Below are 16,931 nucleotides of genomic sequence, written 5' to 3'. Positions count from 1 at the left end.
TAACGTGTTTTAACTAACAACCTTATGGCCTCTGTGTTTGGTTTCCTCAATTTATACAAAAAAGGAAGTATTTAAAGACTATACATTAACAAAGGGAGCACTTTTTAAAGTGAAGTTATGTTTTTTGGAAGCAATTTTAAAAATACACTTCTAGGACAGTTTTTTTAAATGGGACTATATCTGAAATTATAAGTCCAGGTTGCTGACTCACATTATATGCCAATTTTAGGTTACATTGAAGGCATTCTGGTCAAAATGTGCTAAATGTTGTGGATATATTTCAAGTCACTGAATAGAAATAGAGAACAGATACAGGGATTTGTAGTGAATTCTCAGGTTATAAGTGAAACTTACACAATGCCACTCCCACATTTGTCGCAGAGTGGCATCTTCTGTGTGCTGCCAGCACCACCATGGACTTTTGTAACTGGAGCTCTCACACTCCGTGTTCCAGCAGGACGATCATCTGAAAAACAAAGTGTTTCCATTTATGGCAAGGGAACAGCTGGCTACGGTTTGTATTCGGCTTCTATTTTAAGGTAGGCACTTTATAACCTAAGGAATTCTTAAGTTGCCCCAGTACTATCATTTCAAAAGGAGTAGGACCGGTTCAAGCATAACTTGTTCTGAAATCGGGCCTTTCAAAAAAGAATCCATTAAAATTTGTTATTGTCATCGTTGTTGGAGGGAGCTGTTATAAAATGCTGAAAGAAGTGGAGAGCATTTTGCATCTGTTTCTGATGGTGGCAAAATATACATAACATAAAATTGACCATCTTAACCATTTTTAAACGTGTATTTCATTCAGTAGCAGTAAATACACTGACAAGGTTGTGCAATCATCGCCAACAGTTCTTTCCAGAACTCTTTCATCATCCCAAACAAAAACTCTGTATCCATTAAACAGTAATTCCCCATCCCAACTTCCTCCAGGGTCCTGGTAACCTCTATTTCTTTGTGACTTGCCTATTCCAGGTGCCTCACGTAAGTGGTTGTACACAATACTTATCTTTCCGTGTCTAGCCTATTTCCCTCAGCAGGTTTTTAAGGTTTATCCATGTTGAAGCCTGTATCAGAATGTCACTCCTTTTTGAGGCTGAATTATATTCCATTGGGTGGATAGACCTCATTTTGTGTACCCATCGATCAGTTGATAGACATATGTGTTGTTTTCACTCTCTGGCTACTGTGGATAGTGCTGCTGAATATTGGTGTACGAGTATCTACTTGAGTCCCTGCTTTCAATTCTTTGGGTATATACCCCAGAGTGCAATTGTTGGATCATACAGTAATTTCTCTGTTTAACTTTTTTTTTTCTGTTTAACTTTTTGAGGAATCATTATATTGGTTTTCATAGTGGCTGCACCATTTTACATTCCCGTCAACAATGAACAAGAGTTCCAATTTTTCTACATGCTCACCAACGCTTGTAAATTTCTTTTTTTAAAAAAATAGCCATCATGGTGGGGCATTTTGCATTTTTGTGCAACTTTGAAATGACTGCATATATATTTTTGGGGTAGAAAAACATTGATAAGAGTATGAGCTCTGAGGATAACAGGAGTGGGCTAGAGAATCAGCCCTGCTTCTTACTGGCTGTGTCTCTTTGTACAAATCCATTCTTTCTGTGTGTCTGTTTCTTAATTGTTAAAAGACAAAAAACAAGTTCCTATCTTCACAGGTTATTGTGAGGACTAAGTGATCAAGTATGCAAAGTATTTAGCACAGGGTTTGGAACATAGAAAGGGTTCATTTATTTCAGTGTTATTTTACATTTGATGATGATGATACCCTGGACGGGGCAGGTGCTGAGAAGTTTTGCAATATCCGCTTAAAATTCTAACTTAAAGCTTTTGAGCCAAATTAGTCCCTCCACTGCTATGGATGGAATTTGCCTTTGGTGTCCTTTTGTCACCAGGTTGGTGGCTACTTGGATACATTCTGGAAGCTCCTTTCCTAAACCAAGCACCACCAAAATCCTTCTGAGGAAAGACTCATTTGATCACTGAATCCTGTTCATATGAACACTGAATTCATGTGATCACCAATCACAAATCAGTTTTTAGATTTTCATTCCCAGTATGTTTATCCCAGTATATATACACAACGTTTAGCTCCCCTTCCTTGACTTTTCCAACAGCCTCCATCAGTACTGTTACAGCAGACAGTCATGGCTGCTCACCAGGCCCATCATTCACTAATTCCTGGAGCACTCTGAAAGAGCCCGACTGGCGAGGCTGAGTAGGTTCATTCCGATTGTCATGGAGCATCCGGTACACATCCGACTGGGGGGGCACCGAGGTGGTTGTGGGTTCACTGAAACACAGGATGGCACGTAAAGCAGTGTCAGGAGTGTTGTGAGGCATGGAATGTGCAAGAAGACACAAGACAGGAATAAGCAATAATCACTATATTTGCAGTTACTCCTCAACAAAGATTCAGCATTTTCAAGTTAATCTCTATTACAGTTAAAAAAATATGATATGAGTTCACATGAGTTACCTTAATGATGTCATTCATTAACCTGGGAGTCACATCAGCACTTCTCCATCTGGCACAATATGTCAGAGGGCAACTAAAATGTGATTGTTAGGGAATAGCAATTAAAAAAAAAATAACACTCGTGCCTGATGGATATATAATTATAATGTGAACAAAATTATTTTCTCAGAAGAGTCAACATACACATTGTAGGAAGTGCAAGAGTGAGCCCAGTTTGATTATTCTCAGTCATAAAATTGTGAGTAAAAATCAGATTCATTATTGATATTAATCTGAAAGATATGGTTTAATTTTATTTTTAAGGTTAATTTAACTACTGAAAGTGATAAAGTTATCTTTTTACTTATAAATTAAATAAACGCAACTTGTATGGGGAAGTACATAATGTCAAAACTTTCATATATATGTCAGTTATATTGGCTAGATTGTTTTTTAATAATACATTATAATTTATTTATAACAATGACAGCAGCTTTATTTTAATATTCTTCAAATAGAATTCATGATTAACAATAAGAAAATACCTCAATAATGCTACATGTCAGGCACTAAATGCTTTATTATTCTATGTCATTTAGTTGCATTATCTAGGAAAGTTAGTTGCTATCTGCATATTTTTACTACCTATATCATATTTTAAAATCATCATCTTATATATCTGAAATTCCTTGCAAAAACCCTTTGAGATACATCACACAATTATTATCTCATTGTATTCATCCCAAGAGATATGTTGGACTATTGTTACACAGTACTCTAAAACATTAAAAAAAACTTTAATTTGTAAAAAGTGGTTATGTAACACTGAAAGAAGTAATAAGATTTTGTTTTATAATAAGTCTTTTTTGAAGCAACTGATGGCAAAAGTACTTTGAACAAATGTTCCTAGTAAAGAAGCAATTAGTCAAAATAGGGACCAATAGAAATTAAATATTTACGTTAATAGCTTGAGCTTATAAAACCTTATTCATGGTAAAAATTCTAAATGAAAACATGGTTACCTCTCCACAAGCTACCATTAAAAGAGAGAAGAGGTGTCATCCCTCAAAATTCCTCTGAACTTCCCATTCCTTTCCCAATTTTTGACCCCCAAAGAAGAAACATAGAATGTAAATATACATATAATGTAAATCACTTTGAGAAGCATTGTACCGCACATTTGTAAAGAATGCTGTAGCTTTCCTAAAGACATAGACATTTGTTCCTTTCCTGATTGCATTTTACTGTGATTTGTCACATAAAATTCTATTTAGTTAATTCTTGAAATCACTTTTCTCTATAGGTCTAGATATTTGCAATACACCCCTAGTCTTTTTTTCTCTTTAAATCTTTCCCCATAGCTTTCCTTCAATGAAGACAACCTTAAAAGACACCCAGTAAAGTTGACATTGCCCATGTGTTTAGTTAATACGCCCATGGTTCAAAAAGACTCATATTACCTCATTGAGGGTGCTTCCCCTAGCGCTGTTGAAACCTGACCCTGAAGTGTTTCCATTATATTGTCATCTGAGTACAACTGCATAGGTGTATTAAACTGAGCATGTACAATCTTCACACCGGGAAGTTCCATTTCCAAAGGAATGTTAGGGGCCATCTTAGCAGCAACTTTCAAGTCACCTGGGCAAATTGTACTAAGAGTACTGACAGAAGAAGGGGTGCTACGTCCACTGCCACCGTCAATACCGGACGGAGTACTGCATCCACTGTGTTAATGACCACGTGACACAGACATGACACAGGAATCAGAAAATCCAGACAGAAGAACACAGAGAACAAGTATAGAAAGGTTAAAAGGAATTGAAGACAGAAAGTAAGAAGTGAATTAAACCAAATTCAAATGAAATACTTATTTCTGGCTAGCATGTATTTTACAAAGGCAAGACATTTCAAAATTTGTGATTGCAGAAAGTTCAAGAAAATGAAAAAGTACAGGTGATACTGCATTTTTTGGCTCTGTTCTACTAGGCAATATGTTGAGGGTTACACACAGAGTTGTATGTGAAGTAGAAAAGATGCAACAATCTTTGCTTTTTAAAAAATAGGCCAAATAATTTTAAGCTTGCCCACGTCACAAATAATGCAGGGGCAGGACATTGGCTGGATGTCCTTTTACATTTATGGGCTGTGGTATTTAAAATTAAAATATTACTGAATGATCCTTCATAAATATAAGGAACTATGCAGCCTGAAGATCCCATAAAAAATTTAGGCTAAACATTTCAAAATAAGAAGTATGTTTCAACAATGCAGTTATGCTTTTATTGAAAAGTAACTAGCAATTTAAAGGTTCCATGATAAACATTATGTTTTAAAGCTATTTTGTAAATGTCTTATAGTTGCCATTTTAACTTTCTCTACTTTCATTCTTTAACTTTGTGAAAATACACTTTAATAAATTGTTCAGTGATTTGATACAGGCTTTAGAAAGAGCCAATAAATGCTTGTCACCTTGAAATTAATTGATTAGAGTGCAAATAAGGTGGTCTTAGACTCTTTGGATATTACCTAGGGCTAAGCTATATTTCTTTCATAGCTATTTCATGTAACATTTTGGAGGCACACGTGTATTTACATGCATATTTCTCATTTCCTTTTAAAGATCAATTGGGGAGACTTATTATTAAAACATAAGAAAGGCCAATCATGCAATTGCAAGAATAATTAGAGATATTTCATATTCTCTATGAATCTAGATAGAAATCTAGTCACAGCTGGCACACCAATGACTAAAATGTCACTTTTCTACATGCATTTTAAGTGCAGAATAAGAAGTTCATTTTACAAGAAGAATATGCTAAGATTTCTTTTTTAAGCACAGTCATTTAAGACTAAGCCAAAAGAAATGTTAGTATTTGTAAATTTCTATCATGCTTGCAGGTTAGTGTTGCTATAAACCCCAGTCAGAGAACAGTTTGTATGACGTGTTTATGTCAAAGTTCTTTTTCTCTTAGGGCTGAAGTATGGCTGTTACATTTACTTTCTAGGGCTACTTATGCTAACCTGAACGCCATATAGACAGCAAAACCTGAAAGGATATTGGACATTGATTTTGTTGACTTCATCAATGTTGTAGCCTGTTTAGTCTACACAACCCATGCCACTAATGGATTTTTAAAATTTTTGTCTTGTGTTATCCAGTTAAACCACCTTGATGACCTAAATGAGGCAAGTACATACATATGGATGTGCTCCTTCACTTCCTGGCTGTTGAGAGCCTATTTAAAACCCAATCTGTAAATTAGCTAATCACATATAAAATGCAGAGTGGTTTATTTACCATTTTTGTAGGCTCAACACTGTCCTAGCTCCTGACCTTGACCTCAGTTGGTAAAAGATTAAAAGTGAATTTTCAGTTATAGTGCAGTTTACTCAGGCTTATATTGACTTGACCTAAGTAAAATGAAGCATATTAAATTGTGATTTTTAGGACTTGAAACACTGAGTTGTATCTTGGGAGAGTGGGCTTAAAATAGTGAACCTTGTCAGCTAGCATTTATAGCTCCTCTGACCCTACGGTGTGCCAGGCATAGAGCTAGACATAGGGTAGATAAACTATGAGCAATCAGAACCTACTGATAGACCTTATTTTATAATTGTAATTAGTAATCTTTTTCTATTACTAGTGTTCTTGTATATAGCATGCTTGTGTATGTAATTTTATTCAAGTAAGGATTGTGCCTTCTATTGCCTTGTTTCTTTATTATTCTATTCAGGGGCCCATGGTTATTGAAATGATAAGAAATAAACCCTAAGTAAATAAGAACAATCTTTATATGAATTTCTGAGACAATTTCTCAAGATCTCTTGAACTGATTCTTTAAATAGTTTTCATTGACCTCATTCACTGTGGGCAGTATCATGGGTCACCATGACCTATTCCTGTGACCTGGAAAGGTAAGTACTAATGAGATTCTTGACTTTGACTTTGACTTAGTGACTTAGCAAGACCACCTGTAAGCTTGATGATACACTCAATTACTTCTCGCCTCCATAGATCATCAGACAGAGAACTAACTAATTTCCCTGGCCTTTTTTGGGGGATAAGCTTCTGGAAGTGACCTGTCCAAAACCACTCACAGGATTCTATTTTATCATTTGGATCTGTAAAATAAAAATTTTAAATGTACATATTTGCCTATGAAAATACTGAATTTTGAATATGCTTCAATTATGAAATAATTAAAAGAACCATAACTAGCAGTATGGCCCTGAGGAGATTAACACAGTAACAATTTAGCATCTCCCATTTACTTCTGATTAAAAACTTGTTCATTGATGGTTGGGTGTAGCCACCTAAAGTTCCACTTTGACAAAGAATCATTTGGTAAAGAGCAAGAAATTCAGAAGCTAGGGCAAATAGTGAGGGGACACAGGAAGAAAGGAAAGGTAGTAGAGGTATTTTTACAATTCTTTAAGATTTGTGTTCTGGTGCCTGTCTTAAAGCAAACCTTTTCATCCCTGTTCCTCCTCTCTCCTCTCCCAATTCAGCAGTATTGAAAAATACCTTTCAATGACAAAAGTATGAGTGGCTTGTCACCATATTAAAATTAAAGTGAAAAGTATAAAAGAAGGCCATGAGCTACCTGAATCTCTCAGACTTCCCCTGAATTTTTATAGAATTCAAAGTGTTACTGGTCTTTAGCAAAGGCAACATCTTGTGTGACTCTAACCATGAAGTCCTATAGTTCAGATTAGTGAACTTATAGTTAAACCAATCTCAAAAGAATGCAAGTGTATTAATTCTACTGTGCTTCTTTAGAAAGTTGTATATATATTTATTGAATAGTAACATAGCATTTTAGCTCTTAATCTAGTGTTATGATTTTGACGGCGGGGCTGGGAAGCTGTTGAATGTGGACAAATAGGGAAGAAGATTCAGAGGAAAAGGGAATGGGAACCAGAACACAAAAGAAGGGAAGTAAAAAAAGGCTTGTGCAGAGTTGCATGTATGAGGGAGAGCGGGGGATAGTTCTTGATTCTTCTTGCCACTCAGAAAATATTATCAGGTACTCTTGGGATTTTGTTCCTTTATCTAATGAACATTTATGGAGCATTTGATCTGTCCCAGCCTTGTTTCTAGGTGCTGGGAAGACATAAGGTGCTCCATTCTAGTGGGAGAAGATGTACTTGGTAGCCACTACTTTTTTAGCATCGTCTCCTCCTCTTCGACTCTATTGCTCCTGTCTGAGTCTGATATGACAAAATTGTCCAGCTTATTTTGAGATAATCCTCTGGCCCTGACTCTAGCTATGGAAGGGTCTGAACAAGGAGATCATCTATCAGTTGATGACTGACCATCTAGACCAGGTATCATAACTTGGATACCACTAGAGGCTAGCAGGGTTACACATGTATGAAAATGAGCCAGGTATCAGGAGTGATGGGCATCTTGACAGGATGGGGAGTAGATATTTCAGCTTATGGCATTTACTTAAGTTCATTTTTTTTTAAACAACAGGAAGATTACACAAAACACTGTCTGTAAATTGGATGGGTCACTAGCTTGGGACACTGGATATAGATCATTAGTCAATAATCCTAACCACCAACGTCCTTCCTTTGAGCTGACTAATGTAGCTGAAGTCAGAGGAATGGGTTTAAGATTTCCTAAAGTCACTCTTTTCCAATGTGCCAACACAGGGCATTAGTTTCTCCCCCCTTGGGTTAGGAGTACAATTTCTAGAGAAGATATTTATTTTGAAAAGTGTCACCTGAAGATTATCTGTTTCTCTGATTGACAGCCAGGAAGAGCTTGCTCATTCTTACTGCAGTGAGTACAGTTATCTGTGAGGGTAACCAACATACCCCCTTTCTCCCAGCTCTCTCCTTATACTTATTTTCCCCCACATGGAAAAGTACCTTTTCAAGTGGCCTCTCTTTCTTGTCAAGTATCCATAAGATGTTTATATAAGAGCTAGAATGAGTGGGATTCCCCAGCGGGCTGGTGGTGCAGGGAGAGGCAGGTGTTTAGGTGGGCTACTGCACCAGTGCTCCCACAGGGCCCCATCTGCTTCCTTACTCCTGACCGGGGGCTGATTTCCAGATTTGTTTCTGCTGGCTGAGTCTTCCTGACCTGGGAATGGGGTACACCTGCCTTCCTCAAAGGTCACTGTGTTCTGGATGGGATCCTCAGAACAGCAGGGGTATTAGTTATAAATATACGAGGTGATTGCCTAACTTTTCACAGCTCTATAATCTTGTCAGTATTTACTCTCATAAATGGAGGTGAGTCGCCTCCTATGCTGTGTGAAGTGAGTTTGTTTTTTTTTGCTTTTGAAATAAGCTTCAAGATGAACAGAATCACTCCAAACACCTACGTGTTACTCTTTTAACTGATTAGTAAGGATTTATTAAAGAAACATGCACTCCAGATATCACAATCTCAGAGCTTATGACCTGCTTCGGCTAGGGATTATGAAAGGTTTGGGCCGAACATTGTGCTTGTGTTCAAAGTAGTTCACATCCTGTAACAACAAAGGGTTAAAAAGTTCCTCAGTGGAAGACAGTTGTTTTTGTTTTTTTTTTTTAGATAAAAGTAAATGAATGATAATTGTACAGAGAGGATTATTTACCACCAAACATGGACATAACTAAAAGGGTGACAATGGAACCAGAGCAATTTCTTCGTTTTAAGCATCTGTTCACTAAAGATGTTCAGGAACCAGCAGATTGGACTCCAGAACATTACCCATGTTCTAGATGCTTGTCTTTAAAAATCTGATGTGCCTTCAGGAAAGTAAAAATAAAACAGCAAGAGCTGGACTTTTGAAAGAAAAAGAAACCGCACTGTCACTGGTAAGAGCATGGTGGCCAGAAGTACTGGGTTGGGTACTTACTTTTGAGGTGAGCTAGGAATGAGACCCCGCAGCTGTCCATGAAGCGCATCTTGTATATTGCTAGTTGAATAGAGCCCAATTGGTGAGTTATAGGAAGCGCTCACTACCTGTCTTTTGTCATCAATGTTTGCTGCTGCAACAAAAGGCTGGGCCCTTCTGTTGTGCGCGGTACCAATGGGTTTGAACTCCTGTACAATGGCAGACAAAATACACAGAGCCACAGAATGCACAATAAAGCCGTTAATGAGCAAACCAACCGCAACGCTATTGTTAATCAAGGCTTCTTCCCCTACTGCAAGATTCATGGTGAGGTTAAAGGCGGAGGGAAGTGTAAACCTTTCTACATTTTCCATGAACTTTCCATGTGCTGGACTCAGCCACCAAACGGTGCAAAGGAACTGACCTTGTTTAAATATTCTGAAATAATTCGAACCTTATACCTTTCACCTGGCCCTGCTGACTTTGACATCAATAGCTTTTAAGCGAGTCTCCTATGACTCATTTGAATACAGAAATTCTGTGTCAGAAATGAGATTCGGGGCTCAGAATAATTATTATACTTAACATTTTCTCAAGTAGGACTTACATATGCTTTCTCTTCTATTAATATCTTAATAAAACTTCCTCCATTTTAGGAAATGGAAGAGCAAAACACAGAAAGAGAGGGAGCATTTATGAATAAATATACTAACTCATTTTAACTAACCCAAGTAAAAGTGCTGTTTTTTTCTTAATACCTACCACAAAACACAAAATTCTTGATTTGCACTAAGGTCTAACCTTAAATTTAGAACAAGTAATAAGAATTAAAAGACTGTTTTTCCTCACAAGAGGTTTTCCAGTTTTTATATATAGATTTATAATTTTGTAAAGTCATTAAATATGTTTTTCTTTTAAGCAACAGAAGAAAACCAAATGGGAAGGCTAAAATACACACAAACTGATTCTCTTTCCAATTTTTTTTTCATTTGGCAGCATCAGGAAGATAAATCTTTCCAATATTTTCACTCACACACTCACATTGACTTCGTTTAATTTTGTGAATGTGCCACCAGCTTTTCACACAGATTTCAACTAGTACAAACATTTATGATTCTTTGAAAGGTTACTGAAAAGAGGCTGTTTTTATTAAAAAAAATAAAAAGGTCTTGTGATATTCTGCTCATGTCACTTTTTTCTCTTCTTGTCATCACAAATGAAGATGTCGTGGGATGATGCTTTTTTGTTAGAAAAAGAGGTTGTCTTCCTTTCTTTGGGATAGAACCAGAGTTTTGCACAGAGTCTTGTGCTTGAGAACAACAACTTCCTTTAGGGACCCATGCCACAAATTGCTTTGTTTTGGTTCTTAGCAAGCAATCACACGTCTCGTCCCTTTTCCCCCATCTAGCTAGGTCTATTGGCAGAGCTCACTTAAAAGAATAGTTATAACAGGCAAATGAGGTGCAGCTCCAATACTAGTTGAGTTTTTGACTCCAGTGCCTCAAATCTCATGGTACCTGAAAAATCTGTGAGGTGGTAAAGAGTAGATTTTCTCCCATCACCTTGAACAGCATAGTATACAACAGCCTCTTGAACCTGAAAAGTCTGAATCGAATACAGTAGCCTGTGATCCTATAGTGTGGTTGGATTGACTAATATCTTACTGATTCATTATTTTTACCTCCAGAATAGTGGCTCACTGCCTAGGAGTTGGTTGGGTGACAATATAGTTTCTGTTCTTAGGTTGCAGAAAAAATGAAACAACCAAATGTGGCTTTAGAAAAATGCTGATCCCTCAACATGTGAAAACGTGTGTCATCAAACATTGATATGGTGGTACCATCTGATTGTTTTGGCTGATTTAATAATGAATTTTGATTGGCTTTTTATGATTAACCATTCTGATTAGTCATTATTATCGCATGAAGAAAGTGAACTGGAAATAATTGTAAGTAATTACAGTGGCCATGACTCAAACTTTTGTTCCTCTTTTTGATATGAAAATAGACAGAAAGCTAACTGCCTCATTTAGTTTTGGTGTATTATAAATTTCTCAAGCTAATTAAAAGAGTGACTCAGGCACAACCGAAGGACTCAAGCTTTGTGGATTTTTTTTTTTTTAACTAAGTGTGTTTAAGTATGCCTTAAAGACCTTGGTAAAGAGAATTAAATTTAAAAATTAGCTAATGTAATATGACGGTTTTGTGGTGAAAAAAGTCTCTGCCCTTATCACTTGTTAGTCTTAAAATGATAAATAAACATGGATGGTGACTGTCCTGTAAATGAGGCAACTTCTTTGGAAATATTTGTGCACTAATAATATCTAGTAGTGCTTCCAAAAAGCAGCATCTGAGTTAATGAGCGCCAAGCTTTTTCTTTGCTGTTTTCAGTTTCAGTTACATATTGTAAAAGTTGCAAATGTGTAATTTGTTAAAATAAAAAAAAACCCTTCTATTTTCTGCACATAATCATAAAAGGATCATGAAAGGAAGTGCTTCTCATACAGCCTTCAAACATTTGTATTTAGGCTTTGCAAAGCATTAGTTTATGGGCTGCTAGAGTCATTCCAAAAAAAAAAAAAAAAAAGCAGGATGAAGTGGATACATCAAAGGTAAACAAATTTGAGTATGGCACAGAGAGGGAACATTCTATCCAAGTGTTACATCATTGTTGATGGTCAAATAGAATCAAGAGACAAAACCAATGAGAAATTTGCTATTCCCCTTCAATTCCTTTTCACTTTTTCTGGAAAATCATTAGTAATAGAAAATTCCCATAAAAAATTATATACCAGTCAATATAGTCCAGCTCTTGTGTTTATTTTACCCTGACAAAAGCATCCGAATGATTCTCAGCGCTTAGGAATTCAATAATTAATTCTTAATTAATGCATTCTCAATAGTATTTTTAAATGTTAGGAGCTTATCTTAAGGAATAATAGCTTGAATTCATAAAATTCTAGAGCTGCCAGAGAAAAGTTAGGCAACTGGATAGGGATTTGCTGATCCCGGGGAGAATGCGGGTCATGACAGCCATCTCCTAAGCCCTTAAAATGACCTTAGCAGTGACAGCATTCACAGACACTTCCACCTTTCAACTTACTTGAAGAAGTGGTCCAGAGATGGAGATTCAGGCCAAGAACTGAGGCAATTACCAGCTCCAACAGAAACATGGTTTGATAATGTGCATATATGTATTATTTACTTATAAAAAAAGTGGTGGGGAAATAACACAAACTATATCAAGTGACTGTATACTTGATCAAGCCATACTGAGAAACTGACAGTATTTTATCATTTTATCATGTTTGTAATGTATGAACAATTATGATTGTAATTGAACAATCGTAATTGTTCATAAATTATGCTCATGCTCAGCCCTCAAATGAAAAATAAAGTCACCGTTATCATTTTTTTTTTTAACGATCTGTTTCAGGTGTTTCCCATATATAATAGGGGAAGAGTTTGGGGAAATGGGGATTAAGAAACCTTGTTTTGTGTAGTCAGTCCACTTTCCAGTTCATCAACAAATTGTAGAATAAAGGTATCCTTTGAAAATATAAGCAACTTCAACTCGTATCTCACTTGATTCTATGTGTAGTTTTAAAACATTTTGATTATCAAATCTTCTATGGCAAGGATGCAGTCCTTTTATGGAAATAGAAACAGCTATCTTCTCATTTAGAAAAGAATGATTTTTGTTTCTGAAAAGTATCTTTCTTGTATGTGATAGCTACATTGTAATTTTGAGTTGTTCAACTTACATTAAACAAAGATGGGGGTAATGTTTTATTTGAGAATGTCAGCTTTGGAGAAGGACACAGAGCTCTAAAAATATCCCTTTAGTGTAGAGCAATAATGCTTTGTATGGGAAAATGCATATGTCTGCTCATAGGCCACAGTTAGGATTATATGGAAGGCATTCATTCAGCGGTTGGAACTAGCTCTTTATATATAAATATATAACTTTTTATAAATAAATAACATTTATTCAATGGCTTAGAATAGCATCTAAGGCTTTTCAAGCCTAAGATTCAAGTCTAAATTGCTAAAACAAAATGTATTAAATCATTAAAACGAAGTTTAACAATTTAATAATAGCATGGATAAAAAAGAACTTCAGTATTTAAATTTCATGTCAGTTATTACTGTACCTGTGTATGAAAAAGTCCTCAAGACCTAAAGCTAGACATAGAGAAAACACTGAAAAGAAATACATTAACTTTTTGTTATTTGTGGCTGGGTTTGGATGGTAGGATATAATGTTCTTTCCCCTAATGGATATATATTACTTTTAAAATGAAAGAGTCTTATATTCTAATAGCAGAGTTCACAAAACTTACAGTAAACATTTCACTTGGGTTGAGAAACAAGAACTCAAATATTGTATTATTGCTCAATGACCTTTTCTATTAATCTACAGTAGCATCTGAAAGCATGATATATTAATAGCATTTGTTTCTCAGATGACACATCTTTGTTGTCCAGAAAGTTGTTTTATTTGCAGAGGTCCCATTTTTAGAGGGTGGAGGGAAGACCTCTCTTTGCAAGACCTCTTTTTGCATGGAGTGTGTTAACTAAAAAGATAAAATAAGACAAACATAACCTCAGTTTAGCTTTTCTCCACTCTCATGCTACAAGTTAAATTCACTGCTTTTTCTTTTTTTATCACTACATTTTGTTAAGTTTCTGCTTTGGCATTTCAGATAGCAAGGATTACGCTGAAATTTAGCTATGTTTGTAGGGAATGTCCATCCTGAAGTGCCAAGTTATATGAACGGATCATGCAGAAATCTGGCCTGAGGATCAGAAGGACAGGAATCCTTTGGCCCATTAGGGGAAGGATTGAAATGGTTCTTATCTCTGAGACCTTCAAACACTGGCCTCTTGGAGGGAGTGCCAGTAAGAATTAGTCATGACTCAAAGTAAAGGAACGTTCAAAGGCTCCATCTGACTGGCTTCTAGAGTCTTTAACCTAATCTTGACCTTTTCTTTTTTTAAACTATTTCATTTTCTATCTTTTCCCCATTTCATATCTTAAATGTCCATATTGCCAAACCCCAAAATGTAGGACGTGTGGGCTAATACATGACTGACGAGAGGGTAGAGTATTTAAAATTAGGGCTATTTTAAAAAATCCAGTTCTTAGGATAATCATGGTCATAAATTAGTACTTGCAGATTTATAAAAGGGGGTTCTTCTAGAAGGAAACTCAAACAATTTCCCTTAAACTCCAATTGTGGAGAGATGTTAGCAAAACACAGGCTCCCATCTTGATCTAAGCTCAGCCTCGTGCTTAATAAATATTTGCTGAGTCACCCACATGCTAGAGCAGGCCCTGCAATATGATCAGGGATCACTGGAGATTTGGTACTTTGGTCAGATCTCATTTAACCCATATCTTAGCATCTCATACTGGTGAAATTGGATTTTAAAAATTAGGAGAAATTTTGAATACGTGAATGCATAATTTGCAGAAGAGTTTTGGATGTGTACTATATATGGAGAGGAAATTCAGAATTTTATGCATTTTTTCCTGGTGATAATGAGATTGGGTGGTCAGTAAATGCATATATGTGAGCCTTAAACTTTGCTTTCTGTTGTTTTTTAAGACACCACATGACGATCTCTTTTTTTCATGTGCTGCTTGTAAGTGATGAATTGATGAAGGTGGGAGGAAGCTGGTGGGCTTGGGCATTACTGCAAAGGACTATCTATAAGTGACAGCTCTGCCTGGAGAGCTTTGCTTTTTCTTCTTACAATCTTTCCTTCTATCAAAGATAATGCTGATTAGAAGTATTGTTATTATTCACCAATCCCCGTCCGATGCCAGGGGGTAAGCCACCACCAGCATTCAGATCCCTTCTCTCCACATTTATTTTTTTATTTATTTATATTTATTTATTTATTTTTCTCTCCACATTTATTACCTATCTCATCCATTTCATCTTTTGCTCTCTCTTCCTGAAGAGCTGAGCTCTTACCTGAACTAAATCCCACTTAACCTGCATGACCACTCTTAGCCTGCAGCAGCTGGGGCTCGAGGCAGCTGAGCACCGTTCTGAGAACTGGTTCCCAGATGTGCTCCTGGGCAGGGTTAGAAAAGGCACTGCATTGGCAGAGCCTCACCTCCAGATCCTTTCACTCATGAGTCAGCTGTTTATTGAGTGCTTGCTGTGTGTCATACCTGGGAGACTCTGAGGAAAGAGAACAGACACAGCAGTTCCCATCTTCGTGGATATTCCATATCCTGCTCCCTCAGTTTGGGGGCCTGTCTTTTCCTCTTTTAGGCCCAGGCTCTTCCTTTCTTCCAGCTAGAAGTCTAGGTCAAGGACCTAATAAACTCATACCTTCTAAAGACTAAGCTACTGAGGATGCTTCTTCTCCTGGAGGAGATTGTATCTGAACTGAATATAAAGTTTCAATCCAAAGTAATCTGTAACGACCCTTGCAATAGTAATGTGGAAGGCATTCCTGGTGTCCAGGAAGTCCTATCACATGCCAGAGGCCTGCCCATCAAGGCCTGGTGGGAGGGGGTAGGAACTAGAATGGTATCACCGCGAGCTCCCATTAAATTGAATACCTCTATGAACAATTCTATGTACCAAGTTCTTTTTCTACAGTGTTTTATTTAAAAATTATTTTATTTCAAATTTTAAAAATTTACATTAGTTTAAATATTTTAAATTTAATTTAAATATAATTTAAATCTTTGCGAAGCCCTGTGAGAAACAGGTACCTGTTACGCTAAATGTGTTTTATCAAGGAGAAAGTGGAGGCTTATGGAGAGGATGAAAAACTGGAAGCACGAATTCAGGAGTTGGTGATCCTGGAAAGGGAAGTGCTGCTGAAGCATAAGTGACAAATATGTCTTCAATGCATTTTCAGGAGATATATAGGGAAACTACAGCTTGGGGATATTTAATCCATTTAGCATGAATACTTGTTTAAAAAAGGTTACCCAATTTATATTTCTGTCTCTCTAAACTTGGGAAACCTCTGGCTAACGAGAGGTTCTAAAATCCTTTTCTTAATTACATTTTCCCATACAGCATAACTGAGGGTTGGCTTAATTTCAGTTCTTTTGGAGCTCTTGAAAGCAGACATAATCAGATAAGCATCAGATTATTAGATTAATGTAGCTCATTAGAATTGCCTCAAGGGAAAATCCTCTATCTTTTGTGATTCTACTGCATGGATAGAATTTCACCATCATTACATAATGTGAAGCCCTTTTTTGTAGAGCAAACTTAATCACAGATTGCCAGAACTGGGAATTTAAAAAGGATGTAGAATAAGATCTGAATGAAGACCTCGAAGAATTGAAGTTCACAATAATTATTAGATTAGAGACACCTGTTTCAAATGGTAGACCCTAATTTCATTTTGCTTTGTTTTCACATTTTAAACTTCTTGGATTATGTCATAGTCCTTTGGGGGAAGTCCATCATAAAGAATGAAAAAAATAAGTGAACTATAGGTAGACATAGCCAAATTTATCCCGAGAACCTATTTGTCTTTTAACAAGGCACTTGCCTGGGGATACTTCTCTTTTTTCTTGATGTAAAAAGACATGGATAATATAAAGTAATCTCACAGGGTAAAGATGGATAAT

The 16,931-nt window shown here is 36.4% G+C and overlaps 1 protein-coding gene and 1 long non-coding RNA gene across 5 annotated transcripts in view; one reads left to right on the top strand and one right to left on the bottom strand.

The window, feature by feature from the left end:
- PDLIM3 (PDZ and LIM domain 3) overlaps nt 1-16,931 on the bottom strand; it is a 29,981-nt gene that overhangs the window by 1,965 nt on the left and 11,085 nt on the right. Inside the window, exons 4-7 of one of the 3 annotated variants that reach the window (XM_025471780.3) lie at nt 8,899-8,966; nt 3,942-4,205; nt 2,183-2,316; nt 355-466 (exon numbers count right to left, since the gene is read on the bottom strand). In XM_025471780.3, coding sequence (XP_025327565.1) covers nt 355-466; nt 2,183-2,316; nt 3,942-4,205; nt 8,899-8,966 — 578 coding nt within the window. Of the gene's footprint in view, nt 1-354; nt 467-2,182; nt 2,317-3,941; nt 4,206-8,898; nt 8,967-9,338; nt 9,527-16,931 lie in introns of all 3 variants that reach the window. The other 2 variants (XM_025471781.3, XM_025471782.3) reach the window with 2 other exon arrangements.
- LOC118351044 (uncharacterized) lies at nt 5,154-16,802 on the top strand. 2 transcript variants are annotated; one of them, XR_004805835.2, is made up of 4 exons: nt 5,156-6,396; nt 7,571-7,809; nt 9,032-9,297; nt 11,061-16,802. It is a non-coding gene; the product is annotated as an uncharacterized LOC118351044 (long non-coding RNA). The 2 variants fall into 2 exon arrangements; XR_004805834.2 differs by lacking the exon at nt 11,061-16,802 and having other exon boundaries at nt 5,154-6,396; nt 9,032-10,499.

Source organism: Canis lupus, chromosome 16 (genome assembly GCF_003254725.2).
Source record: "Canis lupus dingo isolate Sandy chromosome 16, ASM325472v2, whole genome shotgun sequence".
NCBI classification, from domain to species: Eukaryota; Metazoa; Chordata; class Mammalia; order Carnivora; family Canidae; genus Canis; species Canis lupus.
Note: the sequence above shows the minus strand (reverse complement) of the source record. Positions and strands in the feature narration are given on the sequence as shown.